This window comes from Sitophilus oryzae, unplaced genomic scaffold (genome assembly GCF_002938485.1).
Source record: "Sitophilus oryzae breed Bouriz unplaced genomic scaffold, Soryzae_2.0 scaffold_637_pilon_pilon, whole genome shotgun sequence".
NCBI classification, from domain to species: domain Eukaryota; kingdom Metazoa; phylum Arthropoda; class Insecta; order Coleoptera; family Curculionidae; genus Sitophilus; species Sitophilus oryzae.
The window spans coordinates 2,802,581-2,825,927 of record NW_022147237.1 but is presented as its reverse complement, the minus strand read 5'-3'; the positions used below and the strand labels follow the sequence as shown (position 1 = coordinate 2,825,927).

The following is a 23,347-nucleotide window of genomic DNA, read 5'->3' as shown; positions in this document are numbered from 1 at the left end:
TATGTAAATACCGACCCAAAAGTAAGAGTTGCCAGCACGGTATTAGATTTGCTCATAATATAGTAATATTTATAAAAATATATTAAATTTAGATATAAATTCTTACAAAGAACGTTCAACTTTATCCTATCTATATCTAAAATTTGTATAAATTTTGCTTAATCAATACAACGTGTGTTGGTGGACAAGAACTAGCATGCACAAATCTCACGTTACTATTTCAGCAGGCCATAAATCCATGCAACGAGATTTAACAGCGTCGAATTCTGTTTTCAATCAGCTAATTCGTTGTTCTTGCAGTTTTTATGTTTAATTACAAAAGGCTTACACTCTAATCCTTTTAAAATATGCAATAGCAAAGAATGTATGTTGAAGTGTGTTGTGTAGGAATTAACAGGTTTAGAAACATTTGAATTTTATTTTATTTTTAGTGATTGATCAGACTGATATTATATAGAAAAATAAAACAATATAATTTAAGGTAATGAAAGTTACTAATGAAAATGTAATGTAGAAAGAAGTAATAAAAATTACAATAGCTAAAAAAATTAAATACATAAATGGAGACTATGTTACGAATTTTTAATTTCTAAAAGGAAAAAAAAAATATTATTGTTTAGATGTCCCCGTTCACCTTTTTCTGGATAAAGGTTGATTTTAACTATACCTTCCATATCAGCTCCCTTCCGTTTACATAAAATATTATATCATGTAAATGAATAGGACAATGCACACTATCCGTTCCGTTTCCCTTCCGTTCCATATCCTTTCCTTCTATACATTTTTTTGCGGATAGACTGAAGCGTATCGAAAGCAGCGTTGTCAAGTTCTTACATTTGTACCAGCTCTGTTAAAATTTTGACATATTGGCTGATATTTATTTATTCTTTCACTTCTTAATTAAATCTATTACCTTTTTCAAAAGATACAAATTTTTAAAATAAAATTCTCGTAATGATATAAATCGTACAATAAAAAGTATGGAACTGATACGGAACGGAAGCTTACGTATAGCGTCAATACAATAAAAAATACGGAACGGATATAAAATGGATGGAATGGAAACGGAAGGTATAGTGAGAATCAACCTTTATTAGTCATTAGTGAAACGTAAATAAAATGTAAAAACTATTGTTTTCCGTGGTCCAGTACACTAAATTTAGAGATGAACAGAAACACGTTGACGACGCAAGTGTCTATGAATGATTTAGGAGACTTAAAAAGCAATAAAGTCCAAAGTAGTTCGTACTAAGTACTAAAACTTTATAGCCGTCTTTAAATCTGAGGTTATTTTCATTATTGTTCAAAGTGTGCATTTATTTTAGTCATTATGATTTTATTTGTTCTACGTAATAGCTTACATCAAACCGTACGTTACAGGCCTATGTTGTTCTAATTCCATTATCATTTAATATAAATGTTTAGATGTTGCGGTATATCTCTCTCAATTGTTATGGATTGGTGAAGGGTAAGACAATATCAATTCTAAACTAAACTTTATTAAAGACATTAAATTAAAGAAAATGTGTACAAATTGTCGAAAATATGTGCCTTTGATTTTCTTTGTTTTCTAAACTTACAGTTTTTACAGTTGGGGGTTGGAACCTATGGTGTTACAACAGCAAAATAAATACACTAATTCACCAAAATACACCAAAACACTTTACTTTTGCACTAGTCGCCCGTTTCGCTACGCATCTGCTACCATCCTTGACAAAGGATTCTTTTTTCGCTTTGTGTAGGGACCATTATCGATTAAGTTGTTAACCTAATCGTAATACTCTTTTTAATATAATATAATAACATTATTTCCCTTGTCTGCTTTTAGGAAGAAACAGCCTTTGTTACCAACTATAAACAATCAAACCAACTCTTAACAACCTTGGGCTCTTTAGATTTTAATGATTTACGTTATTTACATATTGTTGATAAAAAAGCATTGTATAGATATTATTAACTTAAAAATAATTAAACAAGTCTCAAATTACAGGCAATTAGATGCATATGAGAGAGTCAAAATTAATAAATGCAAAGATCGTATGAACAGAAGACAATGGTCCAATTACTAATTCCAGGTCTCTGCTCCTATTGCTCTAGTTTCGATAATTAACTGTTAAGCTCGGTGGGTTTTGACTGGCTTGGCTAGCTTTTCCACACCTAGTCGGTACCAACCGAGCGCCTCTATAAAGGCTCAATTTGTAGATATTATTTTAGTTTTAATCATCTGCTGATGATGACATGGTTAGCTAAACGCGCGTACAGTGCAAAATTTGTTACAATTTTTACTTTTTCCTCGTCTGATTTAATGATTTTACCTTTTTTAACTTTTCTTTCTAATTATCAGTTATTGATTCTTTAATTTTTTTGATTAATAATATTATTACATCAAACCGTAATTCTGATCTAAGATTTATTCTGTATTGTAAATTATTCTCCTGACTCGACATATTTTTTTCTATATGTGGGTAGAAGTTTTCAAGAGATACAGTATATGTAAATAAATTTGAAACAGAGATTAGGTATATTTTTCCTCTCTTGTTTTTGCTTATACATATATTACCATTAACGAAAATATAACCTTTACAATATTAATTTTTAAGAATGGCATTTTCGTGTTTTGAAACATTACACCGCACATTGTTTATGATAACAAAGAAGCTACTCGCGATATGGCTGGCTCATTATAGAAAAAGCAGCAAAAAAAGCTATTATCTCCCACGCAAGACCTGAAGAATTCAACTATATAATTTTAGTCTTCTCTCTAAATGTATTCTTCGAAAAAATTAATGTATGCGGGATTACAAGATCCACTATTATGGTAATTATTTGTTCCTAAAAAGTTTCGTATAAAAGTAAAAAAAGTATTTTTGTTGAGTATATTTTTAAAGAAAATTAAGAAAATGTTTTAAGACTTATAATAATAGTCTACATCGTTATACAGGGTGGTCCGTACTGTAGTCCGGAAACTTCGGCAGCATATTCTGCAGATAAAAATAAGTAAAAAAGTTTGTATAAATGCATGTCCTAAAATGCTTAGTTTCGGAGAAGTTTCATTTTTATTTCGATTTTTTTCAATTAATTTCTAAAGTAATGCCAATATTTGGATGAAAATTGGTGTCTGGACGTTTTTTAAAATGAGAAATTAATATATATATATATATATATATTATAATAATATTTTATTAATGAGGTTTTATATTACAGTTATCGGAGACAACTCCATCCCAAGAAATTGTTGTGGTGAAGAAACTTAATAGATAAGATATTATTAGAAGTTATATGTACAGTTAAGAAGTAAGCTAATTAAACGTCATTATTCAAGTTTTTCAAGTAAGTTTTAGTTTTATTCCTAAAAATAAGCAAAATAAGTAAAATAAGTTACGGTGAAATTTTAAACCGTAACAGAGTGTTCACCCCTTTTTCTAGCTAGATTCTCTCGCTCTTCATAACCTTCTTTCGGTGGACTTGCACCCATAATAGGAGGACTTTATTTTCTTTGTCTAATTTGTTTAGTTCATCTATGCATTCTTTGATCAACTTCGAATTGATGGTTACTGAGTTGATTGCTTTTAGGGTTGCTTGACTATCGAATAAGATGGTTATTTCTTATTTCTAATAAATTTGCTAAATTTCTGCTTGGGGAGCAAAATCGTTCTAGTCCATTTAGTGAAGTGTTCTCTCCTTTTCTAGCTACAATCGTTTGCTTTTTCATTACCTTTTATCCCTTGGTGGGCTGGCACTCAGAGTAGGAGGACTTTATTTTCTTTGCGTAATTCTATCAGCAGATAATAAAAACTCCTAGTTTATAAGAATAAGTAATATTTTGTTCTGGAAATTTAATTAGCCCTTTATGGTTTTAACTCACACTCACAATTTCTTTATTTTGTTGTAAGACATACATTTTCAAGATTCGATTATTTAAGACACGTTATTCGATAAAAAAGAACTCTTTGGAAAAGGAAGGAAAAACGTACAATAATTCACTATCGTGTTTTCGTCGTTGGATATCGGAAATGGACTCGATTGAAACTGATTTCGCAAAAAATCTAATTTATCCCTATATCCTTGCCGGTGACAGACGAAAGCCGGACCCGATTTTATTATTTTCACCCCAATGAAATATTAATTATAACGACAGAAAATAGACGTGAAAGAAAGAATTCACATCTGGACGTTTAATACTGATTTAGATAGGTTATCGACAGAAAAAAGAAATAAATCATATTTTTTGGACAGTTGACAGTAACTGATTAGACATCGAATTATCATTGTCTAATCTTTGTCGCAATGTAATCTTATATGAAAATACAATTTCTTTTTATGACTAGAAGGTTTGGAAAACATTTAAAAATCCTTTACAACAAAATCTTAGAAACATCGGAAATACCTACGGAATGGCACAAAAGTATAACTATCCCTATATTCAAGAAAGGACAGAAGACGAACCCAGACAACTACAGAGGCATAACACTGCTGAACACAAGCATGAAACTCTTTACGGGTATTTTGAAGGAGACACTTGAAACACAAATAACAAACAAGGAAGAACAACAAGGCTTCAGACGAAACAGATCCACGACCGATGCCATATTCATTATCAAACAACTAAAAGAAAAGTCAATTGAATTTAATACACCAGCATACGTCTGCTTCATCGATCTCACCAAGGCATTTGATAGGGTGCGCCTTTACGACATCGTCAATATACTAATGGCGAGAGAGGCGCCAGACACCATTGTAAGAGCGATCCACAACCTAAACATGAACAACAGGACTAGAGTAAAGGCAGGAGACACTTATACGGAAGAGATACCGACACCAGGAGGCATCAGACAAGGTGACAGCCTTAGCCCATTTCTGTTCAATCTCTTAATGGACAGAATTATAGAGGAAGTATCATCACTAAATATAGGATACCGAATGGGACAGAAAAGAATCAGCATGGTATGCTACGCCGATGACGCAGCCATTTTCGCGGAAACGGAGGACGACCTGCAGAAACAGCTTCACAGATTCTACCAGGTCAGTCAAGCGATGAATATGACCATATCTACAGAAAAAACGAAAAGCATAACCTTTGCTAAAGAACCCGTGAGATGTAAGTTGGTAGTTCAGGACAAAATCATCGAGCAAGTCTCACAATTCAAATACCTGGGTATGGATCTGTCGAGCCACCATGATCCAGCGAAGGACTTAAGAAGCCAGATCAACAAAGCGACTGCCATGTCGGGCTGCTTAAGGCAAACAATATGGACGAACGAATACATGAGATGGGATAGCAAGGTAAAGATATACAAGACTTGTATCAGACCAATCATGACATACGGAATAGAAACCAGAGAGGAAACCAACAAAACGAAGAGCATGCTACGAGTAGCCGAGATGAAAACGCTCAGGACAATAATGGGAAAAACAAGAAGAGACCGAATTAAGAACACCGACATCAGGGAACAATGTGAGGTGCAAGACATAGTAAGGTGGGGCAGACAAAGAAAAAGAGGTTGGTACGCCCACGTGAGAAGAATGGATGAGAGAAGACTGCCACGAATTGCATTAGAAGGGAAACGAACAGGGAAAAGAGAACCTGGAAGACCACCTAAGAGATGGAAGGACAGCTGGCAGTCCACCTCCCAAGAACTGTTACAGAGGACCCATCAAAATTAACAGATCGCGAGATCTTAAAAATGAATAAGAAGAAGAAGAAGACTAGAAGGTCTTTACACATGAAAGTCCATTTGAAAGAAAAAAAAATAATCAAGTTTTTTGCATTTTTATTCTTCATTTTAAGTTTGTCATGTCATTTGTGGGGATAACCTTAGTAAAAAAAGACTTAAAAATTAAAATCTCTGTTTTATGCAAATGCAGCTAGGTGTACAATCCAGAGAGACCAATTTCACAAGATAACATTTTTTGAAACACCAAATTTGCCTTAACAGAAAAAATACTCTCAGATTTATCCCAAACCCTACCGTCGAAACAAAAAAAAAACGTATTTAGTTAAAATATTAATATCAGTTATTCTGAAACAATTTTTAACGGGTACGTCAGATTAATAACTAGCGAATAAAATATCTAATAAGGTTAAGCTTTTAAAATATCCACTTTATTATATATTATACGGGGCGAATCATAAATAAGTGCAAATATGCAGGGCTGGTAGATCTCGATAAAAGAAACATATTTTCTCTGTACAGTTTTTCAAATAAATCGTTAATAATCGAGTTATTTTACTTTGAAAATTACCAAAAAAAAATATTTTTTACTAAAATTTTGAGAACCACTGGATCTTTTCTGGATTTTCTTTCTTATAAAATTAATCTACTATCTATGTTGCCATATTATCAAGAAATTATGTGTGTATGGAAGAAATTTTCTGTGAAAAATTAAGGTAAACAAGGTACTCGAAAGAATGTAATAGTGCTTGTGTTTCATTTTTGTAATGTAATAAAGTCGTAGCAAAAGTTAAGCGTACCAGAAAAAAAGAAATTAAGGAACCTAGTTATAATGAACTTATTAAACGTTTTGATATACTCGAAGTAGCGGGTTTGAAAAGACGAATAACTCCCGTTCAAGGAAATTCCTGCATACTTTATTTTGTCCACGATGAAGAACTTTATTAAAAAAAAACCTTGTACCAATAAGTAATTTTATGTGCATGGATGTTTTTTTTTTAATTATTTTGTACGCTTTAAAACGTTTACTATGTTTTCCCTTTTAATAATAGATTATATCGTTATTTTCTATAATTTTTAATAAATATACTAAAGTAGTAAATTTTAATTTTAAGATATGTGGATTAGCTTGAATATTGAGGTGATCCAATATTCTTAAAAGTTTTATTTGTTCTAATTTTCACCAACATTCTTCCTCACCACACTCGCCCTGTACAATGGAATAACTTTTACTGGTAATCTGTAGTAAACGTTACTTTCACTAGTGAATGTTAGAAATTACTAGCAAAAAAGTCGACAAATCTCCTTAAAATGCCACATTCATTAGCCCAATGCGTAAATGCTAGCATTTCCTACTGAATGTTAACAATCACTGAATTTCCGACTTTCACTGTAACATATATATAATAAGTAGTAAAAAGGTACTTGACTTGTGACCATTATAACTAACAAAATATTTTCTATTATTCAAAAATGATACTAAAAAACATACCAGATTACTATGAAAACCAAAACCTACAATGATGCTAACATGTTTAACAAATCGCGCGGATAGTGTTTAAAACTAAGTTGTTTTGGAAAATTGTGATGAACTAATATTTTATTTTGCAGCTACTATTTTTTATTTATATATATAAAAAAATGATAAGTATTGATTATATACATACGAAATAGATATTAAAGCACTTAAGTGTATTGAATCACTCTGCTTGGTAAATTTATTTTTATTATTATGGCAAAATCTTGTTTCAGTTTTAAGCTTTCTCCAATATTTGCGATGAATGAATTGTAAACCGAAGATAGAAAGGCAATATTGATATTGGAAATGGGAATGTCTTTACTGTATTATCCAGAAGAATAACAATATAAAAATATCAACATCAGAATGGACATAAAATATTAATATTTTAAGGAATTAAAGTATAGTTTCTTATAGTATTCACATAATGCAATATGTACTATTCATAAATAAAACACAAAATCAAACTAAGAGTGTGAAGTAAGGAACTAATCAATGTGTGTAAATACATTTTTAGTTGTAGTCTTGTTACTAAAAAACTAAAAAATCTTCTTAAAGCTAAAAAGGTATCTCTTACGTCTCAGAGATATACGTATATCTTCTATATAAATATTTAATTTTATCAAAGGTGCCTTAAGTTATTTATGTTCCTTCATAAAACCTCATCTATTTGAAAGCAAAACAACTCTCAATTTTCATAAAAACATAAAAGCGAATCCATTTTTATCATATATTTCATTCCGAAAAAAAACTATGATTTTTTACCGAGTTTCGGAAAATAAATATGTTTTTTGCTTACTTTGTTTTCCATAATAACAAAATGGCCAATTCATATTTTCCATTTTGTTTTTATCGCAAACAAAAAAAGATCATATTCATTTTCGAATGGCCGTAAAGAAAAATTAGAATATATTTTGTTTTTGTCGAGCGGAGTTTATCCGTTATTTCAGCTTGAATTTATGCGTACGATATTGCTGGAATATAAATTTTAATAGGCGAAAGTTGTATGAAAATTTCATATAATTGTAGGTGGACGTTTTTATTTAACATGTAGTTTAATAACTCTTAATTAACACGTTAGGTTAATCTCAGCAAATAATTCTATGTTATAATTAAATAATTTATATATGTAATTCACAGCAACTTCACCTGGTCAATTTGAAAAAGTTTCATTAACATTCAGAATAGCAAATATCACTTGTTACTACCAATCTTATTGTAATGTTAATACTATTTTTAGTTAATGATAAATCAAAGTAACTTGATTTTTAATTTGCCAACTTTTATAAAATTACAGATGTATATAATCTGTAATAAATTCTTCTTTAATTTCTTTCGTTTTGATCTTCCTCAGATGCATTACATACTACTAAGGACGGGCAAAGGTTAGTCTTGGGTCGAGATTTCGGTATGTAAGAAGAGTACAATGCGTTTATAATGTACTGAACAAAGAGAGGACAGTTAACATGTTGCCAAAGGTATGAAATAAACCGAGAAACTGTGCACATCGCTAAGAGACGTGGAAGGGGATAAGCAGATTTGTCGCAGTTGACCGGTCGACCCAATCAATACCTCTGTCAGTACTTAAAGTTCTAGGAAAAGGTCATGCGTTCAGCTTCACGATTTAATTACGTCTCGTGATACTTAATTTGTTTATTTATTAACGAGTCGTTGTAATTTTCCCTATAGCTTGAATTTTTTTAAGTGCAAGCTAGAAACACTTGCATTTTTGGTAAAAATAAGTGGAATTGAGTGGGTGTTCGATAGTGGTCGCGCTATTGGAACTCTGAATTCAAAAAATTATATCTCGAAATCTATTAGAAATAATAGATTGTAGTTTTTTCAAGAACTTTGTTAATATTTCCGCTGTATTTTCTTTGTAGGCAGTATGTGAAAATCTTTATCAATAAAAAAATTACACGATTGCTGAAAATTGCTATGCTCTAAAAGTAAATAGATGGACTGTTTACAATTTTTGAATGGAAAAAACAACTTATCGAATTTTTCTTATGTAAACATATTGTAAAATATCCGATCTTGAAAATAAAAAAAGTTTCAATATCTAAAGTGGTTCTTGAGTTATGGCCTGTTATGTGTTAAAGAGTTTTTAAATTTTCGCGATTACTGACGTTTTCTCGTTATAAAAAAAATGACACCCTAACGATATCCTTATAATTTCATTTCAGATGCTCAGAAACATGTCTAATGATTTTATCTAGTTATCTCTTGATAAAAAGGTCTTTTAAAAATAAGCGGTTTGGGATCGTGATTTTACTTTACTTGATAGGGAAAGGCGTATCGGCAACGCCGCAACAGCACACCGTCGCGCGTCGCGTCAGTCGGTCGCATTTCTCTCACTCCAACTTAATAAGATCCCTATGCGATTTACTTCCACACATGTAAATACCGACCCAAAAGTAACAGTTGTCAGCACGGTATACTAATTCATTATAATAAAATTAACTAATATAAATATTGTAATTATATTCCTCCAGATTAAATGAAAAGTTTTGTTCTTACTCTACATATTATAAACGCGTGTTCAAATATTAATCTTGTGGAATATATATCAGCTTCCAATACTGAGATTGAAGTTATCGGTGGAAGTGATTCTTTGATGGCTTCCCGGAGGGCGTCGGCGGTATTGTTGTTTTCTAGACCCCGTACGTTCAATCTGGTCATGTTGTTTTGCTTTTTACAGCGTGGATGTTTGGGTTTTAACTGGATTTTCATTTTTGAAATTAAAAGTCAAAGTCAAAAATTGAACAAGACAACAGGAAACAACAAAAATAAATCCCCACGCCCTTCTCCGCAATTTCACGAGTAGTTTTCAGGCGCTTTTAAAAACAAACCGAAATAGGTCAAGACAACTGCAAATAAACCGAAATGAGACAAAGTTGGGCGACCTTGGCATGTTTCAATCTATTCTCTGCATAGTGTAGAGCGTGTTTTAGTAAATATTACTCTCACTAGCGACTGCTATCAGTTACTAGTAAAAAGCGACAAATTTCTAAAATACGACACTCACTGGTCAAATACAAAATAGATTTCTGGCTGTCACAGTAAGATACTTAATTTTTAAGAAAAATATGCTAAACGAAAAATAAAATAGTTGAATTTTATAACAAGTTAGAAGTATTAAAGCTACGGGGATTTGAGAATAGTATCACAGATCTATAACTAATAAGTAAAACAATTAGAAAATAATATTTTCTAATTGTTTTAGTTGAAAATTTTAGTAGTAATTTTCAGTTGAAAATAATTTCTAATTTTATACTCTTCACATCATTGTAAATTATACATTAACGAACATAGTTCCAAAAGCAAATTATAATAAGATTAGAAGGAAAATTGTTGAATAAGTGCCATTATCCTAAATTAACAGCATTAAAGCCACGAGGATATCGCAGACAAATTGGCTTTATTCTGGGCACGTTCTCGGTGCCATCTCACGGTGCAATGAAACTGGTCATGTTCCTATAAAGGCACTCAAGAAAACATAGAACAGGACTTGTAGCACGTTAGAACTAATACCTGTTGCGAAGGTCTTACGTGATTTGGGAAATATTAAATTAAAAATGTGGATAAAAGCAGCTGTAACATTAGAATTCTAAATCGAAAAATAGATATTGTAAGGACATTTCTAAACAAAAGGAAAATTGTTAAACGTATAAAACATTTCATGAAAATAGATGAGTTGGAAATACAGGGTGAGTCTTAAATAAGTGCAAATATTTTTAGGAGTAGTATATTTCGATCCCAGAAACACGACTACGAGTTTTTTTTCGCGAAAAAAAAATTGGATTTTTTTTAGTTTTTACTTAAAAAGCATAATTTGCTGATAATATGGCAACATAGGTAGTAGATTAAATTTACAAGAAAGAAAATCCAGAAAAGTGGTTCTCAAAATTTTAGCAAACATTTTTTTGGAAATTTTCAAAGTAAAATAACTCGGTTATTTTGGATTTATTTGAAAAACTGTGAAGAGAAAATATGTTTCTTTTATCGAGATCTACCAGCCCTGAAAATATTTGCACTTATTTAACTCACCCTGTATATACTTTTTTGGAAATAAATACTAGTTCAGAAATAACTATTCTTTTGTTTATTGGCAGTGTTTAAGGATACAAAATTTTAGGTGTTCATATCTGAAATGTATGACTTTATTTTTAAGCCTCATCGTAGAACGAACTTCATAATAAATAGTGATGGGCGGTTGGTAAATATCCAACGGGTATATAAATAAAATCTGGGATATATCCATTGAAGAATATTGTAGATACTTATATTCTTGGTATATACTGGTATATTACTGGTATTATCCGGGGTATTTACTATGTGGTCGTCTGGATATCCCCTTATAAATTTAATAAATTCACCTAAATTGCTTCGTCGACATTGTGTTGTCGTGTTTTTTATAAAAATTATTACCTATTGTGTACTCTTCTGTGCATTCATTTACTAACTAGTGGTTTTCTGACTATTTATTCTTAGATTTTTCTTTAATGTTAAATTTTACAACAGTTTTTTTTTAAATTAATACCTTATATTGACAAACTAAGTATACTTAGGTACGTACCGGGTATAATAGTATATACCCAAATTCAATATACCCTCTATTTACCTAATATACATTTTGGGTATATAGCGGGTAAAAGATCTTGGGTATTTCCCCAAATCATTGATAGTAAATGATTAAACATATTAATTGTTTAAATAAAGTACCAATTCCTAAAAACAGGCTATGTAAGCATACCGAAGAAAAGCTGACACTTACTTCTAGACCATGTTTATTTCTGCTTCTTTTTTAAGTTTAATGGATCCTCGAAGACTTGGAGTGTTTAAAAAACAAGAATGAAATGCATTATTTTTTTTAACTTTAGATTTTTCTTTCAACCCATTCATGTGTGCATCTTTATTTTAAAATAAAAGATATAATAAGAAAAATAACAAAACAATAATATAATAAAAAGAAAATGATCTGAATCAAATTTAATATTCTAAATAGTTTATGCATGCCTTTCGATTTAAGCGATTTAAGCCTTTTTTTAATTTGCCTTTTAATTTTTTTTTTTCATATAATTTTTAACGCTAGAAAACATATATTACGTGTTTTTATGTGTCATAAGGTGTCTACGATTTCACTAACTTGATACCATACGATCGAAAAAAACGGCGTCAAAACAGCTGGGGAATGACAATCGATAATAATTTTGGGGAAGTCAAGCTGTAGTCGTCATTTACTAAATATTGAAATAAAAATTAACACTAATTACAAAAAAATTAAAAAGGATAGAACGTTTACAGATACACAAATCTATTTTCAAAAAAAATATATTTTCTCGAATTTTAATTATTTAAAAATCATTTTTACTCAATATAAAAATAATTTACAATCGATCATACGGTATTTTGACAACTCTATTTGTTAGTGCTGTCCAAATTTCTTGACTTATTTATTGTCATTAATTTTTTTATACGCCATATCACAAAACTAAAATGTTAGGTTTAAAATGCACTTCCCCTAGGAGATGCAGGACCTTGCCGTTGGTGGGGAAGCTCCTGGTCAGGTGCTGGGGGAATCCCCCCTAGCACTTGGCTTGGTCTAAGAAGCATCTCACTCATCGTCTTGTCCCTGACTGTAGTGTCGTGGCCAGGGAATTGCACCAAGACATATAACGATACCGGGCGGGGCTAAGGACAGCCTCAACCTTGGGGCATCGGGAGGCACCCCATTCTATTTTACCCCTTACTTCTACATGCGAGGCTCTGTAGAAGTGGACCGACAGTCCCTAGCGACTTATGGGAACACTATGAGATCTGGTAATAATAGTAATAAAAACATCACCGGTGAAGCTGTGGGGAAACCCCCTAGCGACACTGGGAACAGTAACAATGAAAGTTTCAAGGGGCCAAACCCAAAGAGAACTACAGGAGAGGTGGCTGACACTTGCGTGAGACCATCCTCCGCAAGTGGCATACAAGTTACCATCTTCTCCAAGGGTCGGGAGCCTACCTCCTACCTCTAAACCCAACAGACGACACAAGCTACCGTTTCGTCTACCCGGCCTGGGTCGTAGCTCCTCGACTGTGAAGGACACGGGTCTCCGTAGGAAGTCCTGGGACTGTATGATGAGTTATAACTCAAGAAAGGGGGACACAATAGATCTCTAAGGTCACAGAGATTAACCCCCCTCCCACTTATTCTATTCTAGGTTTAAAATTAGTGTTTTTAGTAAAAAATCACTGAATCAACAATCTGGAGATCAACTGATAACAAATTACTAAGAAAGCAGTCGCGAGTGACGTCTATTTTCCGAGATATATATCCTATGTCACCAGCCTTGCCAAGGTAAATTCTCATCTTGTCTGGCGTATTTATTATGTTTGCGTTATCACAAGACAAGTTCAAATCTTGTTTACCCCGGCAGGATTAAACGGCACAGGAACGGAATATTTATCAAGAATAAAACCAAATGTGGCTTGGTTTAAGATTAACTCTCATTTGGAACGAAAATTTAGAGTCACGTTTACATTATTAGCTACATATTAATGCCCATTCAAGATACGTGTTATAAAACATGACTGCGAAAATAGGCCAAAATTTTATTTTATAGCTATATTTTTGTTAAATGTTCTTTTTCATCACTTGGTATTCATTGCCAGAAAGTGTATTGTACAATTTATGAGTTCATTTTAAATGTTTGAATGGATATACAATACATATGGTACAAACAATTATTTCTAAAAAAGACCAACAATATACAAAGTATCCAAAAAATCATGTCTTTAAAATTTAATAGTAAATTTCATTTCACCAAAGTTAAGAGCAAAAATTATTATTATTGCATATTATATATTTATTTTTATGTTACTCTTTTATTTTATATACAGGATGTACCAGTTCAAACAAAACAAGACAATTTAAAAAGGCATTTCTGGTGTGAAAAGGACAAAATGGTGAAACACGTCAACTTTATTTTCGAAGGGGAAATAAGATGCGACTATTTTTGAAGCCTCTAATTCAAAACCCACGTGGGGGTGACATCCACTCTTAAAATCTTAAATGTAATACGGGGTCGAGTAGCATATCATTTGAAAGGTTATTAAAGCCTCTTTTCAGCGCCATCTCATTTTTGTAGTTTTTTGGAATCGGGCTGAAAAATAAACTTTTCATAAATTGATTATGCTTTGATATTTAATTGTACAGGAATCGAAATGGTTAATGATATTAGAACAAATCAAGAAAATAAAAATATGACGTGTCTTAGCTTACTAGGCTTTAGTAAAGCATTTGATACTCTAGACCATTCATTGCTCCTAGCAAAATTAAAGTATTTTGGATTTTCAGACGGCTCTTTAGAATTGATTGAAAACCTTTTAAAAGATAGATCACATTGTGTTGTCATGAAGCGGGGAAGTTTAAAACAAAAATCTAGTTATATTCCTATGATTTCTGGGGTTCCTCAGGGATCTATTCTGGGGCCAATTTTATTTTCGTTATATGTAACTGATATGGATAAGGAATGACAGTTTTCTGAATTACAGCAATATGCAGATGATTCTCAAATTTATTGCAGAATAGATACTAATAATTTGGCACAATTTCAGTTAAATTTTAACGACGATCTTAATAAAATTAATAAATATGCTCTGGATCATAATCTAAAATTAAATGTCGGTAAATCTTGTGTTATAGTGTTTGGTAGTGATATAAACAAAATTACAAATAAGGCTGGTAACATGAATATCCATATAGATAATGTTGCGATACCCATTGTTACAGAGACTAAAAATCTTGGAGTTTATTTTGATGCGAAACTTTCATTTCAGGCACATATAACTACTAAATTAAAGGCTGCTTATATACGGTTGAAGAATTGTTCGTCTCTTAAGAAATATATACCATCAAAGACTAAGTATCAATTATGTGACACACTTATTTTATCTTTATTTGATTATGGCGATGTTGTTTATGGTACATCCATAAACGCTCGATTCTCTAGAAAAATCCAAATACTTCAAAACTCGTGTCTACGGTTTTCTTTTAACATTCCTTTTAGAGATCATATAACGCCACATCTTAAAAATTTATCTCTTTTATCCATGACTAACAGACGACAATTTCATTTAATGACATTCATTTATCGAATTTTAACTACAGAGCAGCCTCCCTATTTGTTCTCATTGTTTCACTACGTTGACCATGATCGTTCGACTAGACAAGTGCATTATTTTAAAATTCCTCAACACCGAACAGCTAACTTCCAAAAATCTTTCAGTTTCATAGCGCCACATTTGTGGAATAATATTTCTAATAACTTTAAATTTCAATCCTTTACAGATTATAAAAAACAAATTAAAAATCATTTACTAAATTCGTAAATATTATAATTTCTTCGACTGATTTGTGAGATCTTGTTCTTCTGATATGCCCGTCAGTGGTTGCTGTTCCGGTTTTGACACTTTTTCATTATGCCTCTCTGCTTATCTCCGCTCATCCCTGATAAAATTATATTTTCACTTTTTTTATATAATTTTAATTTTTTTAATTTTGTTTATTTCTATAATTTAATTTATTTCTATTTTGTATTTGGGGTCGCACCACTCTGGCACTTTGTGCCATTGTATCGGTTTTTTAATCGCGGTGCGATCCCTTTAGACACACATTTATTAATACTAATATTATTCTGTAAAACTTAATGGGGTCTAATAAAGAAATTTGAATTTGAATTTGAATATTTATTAGAAAGCCTTGCAGTTATATAGAACAATAGATGATGTTGAACAATTGCATTGTATCCCGCAGAAAATCCTGAAAAACTTGTTCTAAAAAAAGTCTCAATTCCTGAAGCACATAATAGGCATATTTTAGTTCGTATTTAATCTGTTACTCAAAACGATCTATACAAGAATATAATAGTCATTATTGTGGTAGTCCAAATACAATCGTATAAAAGCAAAACAAGATTTTTATTTTTAACTTTAAAAGATGATATTGCATTGTATACAGATAAGTTGCAAAACCAAACCTGGTATTAAGATATTAAACAAACAAAGCACCATTATATAATTATGTATAATACGTATATCAAAATGAAATTAGGAAGATCTAACGTAATATAGAACAAACTGGTATACAGAAAATACTTTCTAATAAATAACACAACACTGGAAATAGTATACAGTAAACAGATATATATTTCGAGCAACTAATACACCGTTCAAGATCTTTACTACCAGAAATCAACAGAAGAATTAAGTTAGCATGAAGTACATATATGGAATAGATGGAACTCAATCATGTTCAAATCTAGAACGTCACTTTATCTAAGGAAGAAAACATTCAATTAAAGTATACTACAAGTCATGACCTAAGCATGCGAAACTTGGACACTTAAAACAGACACTGTAAGTAAACTGCAGGTCGCACAACACTGTATGAAACAAAATATGCTGGGAATAACAAAGAAAGGTCGTAAAAGAATAGAGTGGATAAGACAAAAGACCCAGATAATAGAGGTCATCCACAGAATCAAATTAGTCAAGTAGCAATAGTCAGGACACCTGGCAAGAAGGACGGACAACAAATGGACCACAAAAATTACACCATGGTACCCTCAAAAAATTAAGAGACCTAGAAGAAGACCAAACGTAAATTGAGACCAATTTATTAGAAAATCAGCAAGAATAACTTTGACCAGCATAGCCAAAAATAGACAACAGTGGGCCCAGTGACAAAGAGATTATCTTAATATCTGAAGGAGGGTATACCATAATTGGAAATTGTTGAATAATGTTGAACTTATGATAATGATAATGTATTATATTGAATACTATAATTCAATATACTTAACTTTATGTATTTAACCCAAAATAGTTCAATAATCGTCTTACAGTATCATACTTTATAAAGATATAGTGTAGGCAACCTCTCGGATGTATTTGTGAATATTGTCATCAGTTTTTCACATATACACTGGACCAAATACTACCAAATCGCACTTCTAGTGAGGTTATGATAAGCAAATATAGTTATTGTGATTTTGGTATTGCTTTTCATAAAGTGGTGTCTTAATTTTTTCGTATTACTTAGAAAAATACATATATAACGTACCGACTAATGTTTAAACAGTTAGATACATCTGCCAATGCGTTAAGGCCGACTGAGTTAAAAAATGTCTTTAATTAATTGATCTAAGTATGCAAACTGCTAAAAATAAATCATCTTGTAATCTCTGTGAAACAACTGACAGTTTTATTAGAGAATTTAATTAATAATTTTTAAAAAAATTGTATGTAAAGAAAAAATATAAAGAAAAATCATATGTTTGAAATATTTCCATTCATATATTTCAAATCTCATTAATTTCTTTACATATTTTCCAATTTCCTCGAGTCATCGGTTATTAGCATAATTTCGGTGGATACGATTCTATTATCTTCATTTCTATTTATGCTACACGTGTTTTATCGTTGTGAAAGGCGCCGCGAATCCGGCGCTCGGAAAGAACTGATAAAAACTGGCAGAAAGCCACATTAGGTATAAGCCCCTTCGACTTAACGAGACCGTCATTATAATCCCGATACAGGGAGAAAATCTGGAACCGTCGAAAATCAAATCGAACATCATTACGAGGAAGATCTTGTATCTATAATGAATACAATATCGCTAAGCCCATTTGATAAAAGTAATTAAGAATTATATTTTCTTGGATATTTGAATATTGCGAAGTAATTTTCATGGTTCTTGAATTAAATTTCAATGAAACAGTAATTTATTAATAAAATTTATTGAAATTTAATATAATACGCTTAAAGAAAATATTAAAGCCATATAGTAAACAACTATACTCTCCCAGTTATCACATCTTATGTTATCTATGTTTTCTATTATCCTCGCCTTGATAAAATAAGCGCCAATAAATTACAGAAAATTTAAAACTCTTTTTGGTGGCAAAAATGGTTTTTGCCCACTTTTATTTATCGTTTATTTGCTCAGAACCAGTCACAGTATTTAATAATCAAGTTAATATCGCGAAGTTTAATAGTACAAAGACCTATCAGATTTTTAAACAAATTCACAATGCCAAAGCTTTAAGACAATGCTGTGGAATTATATAAAACATTACCTGACAAATTTAAAAATCTGTCCTTCAGATAAAATATATAACGATATTTCCTAACCTCGAACACATAATGAATCTGTAGAGTAATCTATGCATACAGGGATTGTTATCTTTGTTTTCATTTTCAACATCATGTTGGATGATTATTTATTTAAGTTATTTTTGATTATTGTATATTGTAAATATACAGTATATCCCGAATTGTCTTTACAAGTGGAAAAACTTTTTTATTATTGACATTTTGAGAAAAATGCATTCTTGACAAAGAGCTATATTGAGGGTTCAGTCTTCTAGTTGCTTTACTTTTTAAAAAAGATAGATACCCTAGAGATCGAATTGGCTACCTATTAAAACTTAATCTAAATTATATCTAATCTTCTCTCTAGCTAATTTGGAATAACAACACATATTAATTATGGTAATAAGTAGTCTACTGATTTAAAGTATTTAATGTTAAAAAACTATTGTGAAATGATAGTTACTGGATATAAGTTATTAGGAGAATTTTGCGATGTCAACAACTAAGATATTATAACTTAATTTTCAATCCAATTCATTTCAATTCTATGAACAAGTCTCAATTACAAGTCAACAAAGAGTAAGTTGTTCCTTCAGATATTTTTATACATATATAAAAAATAGGTAATTTAAACATTTAATCTAATTAATATATATATGAACAAAGGAACTACGTAACACCAAAACTAAAACACGAATTATTTTTTGTACAAACTTAATTAAGAATGTTCTTATCTTGGAGTCGACCCCAACGAGCAGACCCCTAAAAGATATATGGACAATAAAGATTAATGGCTGCACTGTTCAGCAGAAAAAAATAAATTTTCATTATCTGCCCCAAGCTTAACCTATATTCGTGTATATTTTAATACTGTTGTACCTGAGAGAAGTATAGATATAAAGAAAATAATTTTTGTTTTTGCCGAAAATAGAAATTATTTTACATTTAATATATATTTTTACTAGGTATGTAACTATAAGAGATATTGTGGATAAAAAAGAACGTATATTTAAAACGCCATTTAAATTCGGTATTCTGGCTTTTACTTCATCTACACTGTTGATATAAAACTTTCTTAATTAAAAGTTTATTCATTGTTAGCATGAACTCGTTTATAAACTCTAAAATCGACGTATCAAATCGAACTGCAATGTTTGATTGCAATATTTAAAAATATATACATTTGGGTGGTATGTTAATTTTGATAACATTCAACTTGTCAAATAATTTTGAATCATTGATATTGCAATATAGAAATAGTATTACAATTTTCAATTATTTTTCACATACCGATATTTTAAATTAAAAAGCGCTTTCAAAAATATTAGTACATAAAATATATTCCATTGGCCACTACCCTTAAAAACTAGCAAATTTTAATAAGAGCATAGAGTGAAATATAGGAAATTTGACTCTGCTCTGAAAAACACATCAATTTTTGACAACCCAAAATTATCATAAGAAATTTTCATTTCAACTTTACTTTAAATATCTACAAAATATAAATCTTGTCTACGTTACCCAGTCTAATTCCCCTTGAGTATACATTATACTATTGTAATAAAAGATTATTATCTCCAGTACATTATTCGCATCAAATATGAGTTGTGTTTCATTGTAAATAATAGGATTATACATAACTTTAGAGGTATACACTGGTAAGGCGGAACCCCTTTTGTAAGTTAAGCAGCTTAATCGGTAAGAATATAGTTCATGTAATGCTTTTACTACAGTATCTTAAATAATTAGTTACTCTTGTCGACGGATGGATTACGACTTATTCTCGCCTACGCAGCTATTTTGATGTGGAAATCATAATATAAAGACACTATACAGTGTTAACTACTTTATTGCATATTGACTGCCATAACAGCTACTTTTACGTTATTTTTCTTGTTTCTTATTATTCCACTAAAATAGGTAACTCTTGTTCGTTCTAACTTGTTCGTTAGAAATTGGCCTAAAAATGTCATTCCTTTTATATAATGACCAAATAAAATCTAAATTTAAGATATTTCTTTAATTACTTAATAAAAAAACTATGTTTATTCAGTTAATATTGTTTACGGTACTCTTGACTCATCTCAATATCAATACCTTCTATATTAGTGTATTATGCTTTAATAATAGCGAAATTATGCGTTAATGGTAGCCAGTGGTAGACAACGATTAGTTATGAAATAATATACATATCTTATTGGGCTGCCATTGTTTCTAAATTTTAAAATTAGAGACCATGACAATCCGAGCTGACTTTTTATTAACATGGATTTATTTATTTCTTTGATTACATTTTAAAAGGAATTTGTAATTCTATACGAATTTGTTTTGTGATTTGTAATTTGTTGATGGCATTTTTCTAATCGTGCAATGGATTTATAAAATACAGGTCTTGAGTAAGTGCAAATATTTTTTGGGGTAGTAAATTTTGACCCCAGAAACACGATTATGAGGTTTTTTTGCAAAAAAAAATTGAAATTTTTTGAAAAGATTTTGAATTTCTTTTTAGTTTTTAGTTAAAAAACATAATTTGTTGATAATATGGCAACATAAGTAGTAGTTTAAATTTACAAGAAAGAAAATCCAAAAAAATTTTCAAAATTTTATCAAAAATTCACCTTTTTTGGCAAGCAAAATACTCGGTTATTTTGGATTTATATGAATAACGGCAAAGAGAAAATATGTTTCTTGAATCGAGATCTACCAGTCCTGAAAACATTTGGACTTATTTAAGACTAACCCTGTATATATTAATCGACTTAATATGTAATAAAATATAAATTAAATATTATAAGTACCAAATTAATAAAATTTTGCATAATTTCTAAACATATGAGGCACGTTTCTTTTTAATATAAAGTGGAAGAAATTTTGACAACATTGTAACCCTATTAAATATAATTGAAGTCTTCACGTTCTTATAACAATTATATATATATATATATATATATATATATATATATATATATATATATATATATATATATATATATATATATATAGATATAGAGAGAGAGAGAGAGAGAGAGAGAGAGAGTTTTATTTTATTGGTATATATATATTCGTTTCTCATTTATTCGTATTGCGTTCTATATATTTTTATAATACTACAGTAGTGATTAACAGATTTACGTTAGACTTTCCTTGCCTAGTTATAAAAATTGAATAAAGTTGTATATTAAATAGTTTAGACATTTAAGGCTGGCTGCAGCGACGTCCCGTAATCCTGCTGTTAAAACATAACAATTGGTTTTCATATATAAAAACCAGCTGTTATATTTTAACAGCAGGATTACAGGACGTCGTTGCAGCCATCCTAAGTAGTAACGTTGTGTTTATAGCAAAACTTTTTACAGAACTTTAGATATCTTAATCTGCAGCAGACACTAAGAAGCAACTAGGCTGAAACTTAGTCTAAGTAGGAACAGGAATAGCAACCCAACCTAACCTAACCAACCCAACCCCATCATCCTTCAGACAGAACTATATGCTATCGAAAGGTGCGTACAATTTATCTTAGATAGGAAGTACCAGAAATAAGAAATACAGGAAATTGAAGAGCAGCAATCAATCTAGCTAGAAAAGGAGCAAACACGCTCTATTACTGGACCCCAGAACCGTTCTACTTCCCAAGTAAAAACCAACTTAAAGCGGAAATGATGAATCTGGAAAATGAGGAAATACCAGATCACCTCATCAGCGAGCGCGCCGAGGCGACAACCATTTGTGTCATAAATTTTGGTACCTCTGTTACTTCTTTAAAACCGTCACAGATACTTGTTTTTGTCAAAGTTCTGAGACTGTATGATGGGTTATAACTCAAGAAAGGGGGACACTATAGATCTGTGAAGTCGGGGTGATGAATTTTCCCCCTCCTATATAATCTACAAATTTAGTCTGAATGCATACAACATGTGTACTTGAGATTAACAATTATAATAGGCGTAGGTTGATGCGTGGTGCTTATCACACCACCTTCCTAAATTACCAATGGCATTATTAGAGCCAGCTCTATACATATAGCTACCCCCAAGTCATGTAAACGCTGTATAAAGGGAACCGATATTAATTAAACTGCTATTGAACTATATATTGCAATTTTGTACTAAATTACTTACCATCGAGATCAGACAATGTTGACTCGCCGCTGTCAAAAGGGTCCACATCCCGACTAAGCGCGATCGCTGCCGAACTACGCCGATGTATGACACTGTCCGAACCGGTGCGACAGTGTGTGTAGCCCGCTCCGTTATTATAGTACATCGCAGTGGGCGGTGCACTCAGGGGACGTTCATGTTTACCGGGCCTTCATTATTTAAACACGCCGTGGACGAAGATGCGTCGGCAAGGTTGCCACATCGTCGTTCGTTGCAACTACGAACGGACGGTGAAAGGCGCCGTGACGTCACGATGGAAGGGGGACGTCTGTTGGCATCGCGATATCTATTGCACAATGCACAGGATGCTGTTCGTTGGAAAGTACGTCTGGAACAGAAAGAAAGATTTAGTTTAGAGATAGGAAAAATAGAGTTAGATTTAATTTGATCTAGTTGTACGGAAATAATTTTAAAATATAACTATGAAAACTTATCTGTACAAGATTAACGATTGTTATTGTCATTTAGTATAAAATAATTTTAAAATTAAATTAATTTTAAGACGATACCCAAAATATTATATTTTCAGTTATGTGACTAATTCAATGAGCAAAGCCAATAGCATACTACAAGGCTACATCTTGCATGTACTTGTGATGTGTTGCATCAGTGTTTCACAAGTACACGGAACCTATAGTTTATCGCCAAATCCAAACGGCATATTTGAGAGGCTCTACAAGGCAAATATACTCAAAGTGGTTTGCCATTGCCTTTCTTGAATTGGCGGCTCGCAGGTCGCTCTATTTATATAAATAAATATTTTTATTAAATAAATAAAGCCACGGTTGACCACAAAAAAATAATAAATATTAAGTTTTGTCTCATTGACTATAATTAATCTATAATTTGCT

General features: G+C 31.3%; 1 protein-coding gene across 1 annotated transcript in view; it reads right to left on the bottom strand.

The window, feature by feature from the left end:
* Positions 1–22,819, bottom strand: part of LOC115887785 (voltage-dependent T-type calcium channel subunit alpha-1G-like) — a 34,395-nt gene extending 11,576 nt beyond the window's left edge. Inside the window, exon 1 of the mRNA XM_030907282.1 lies at positions 22,458–22,819. Within this exon, the coding sequence (XP_030763142.1) occupies positions 22,458–22,602 (145 nt within the window). The 5' untranslated portion in view covers positions 22,603–22,819. The remainder of the gene's footprint in view (positions 1–22,457) is intronic.
* Positions 22,820–23,347: the final 528 nt, after the last annotated feature.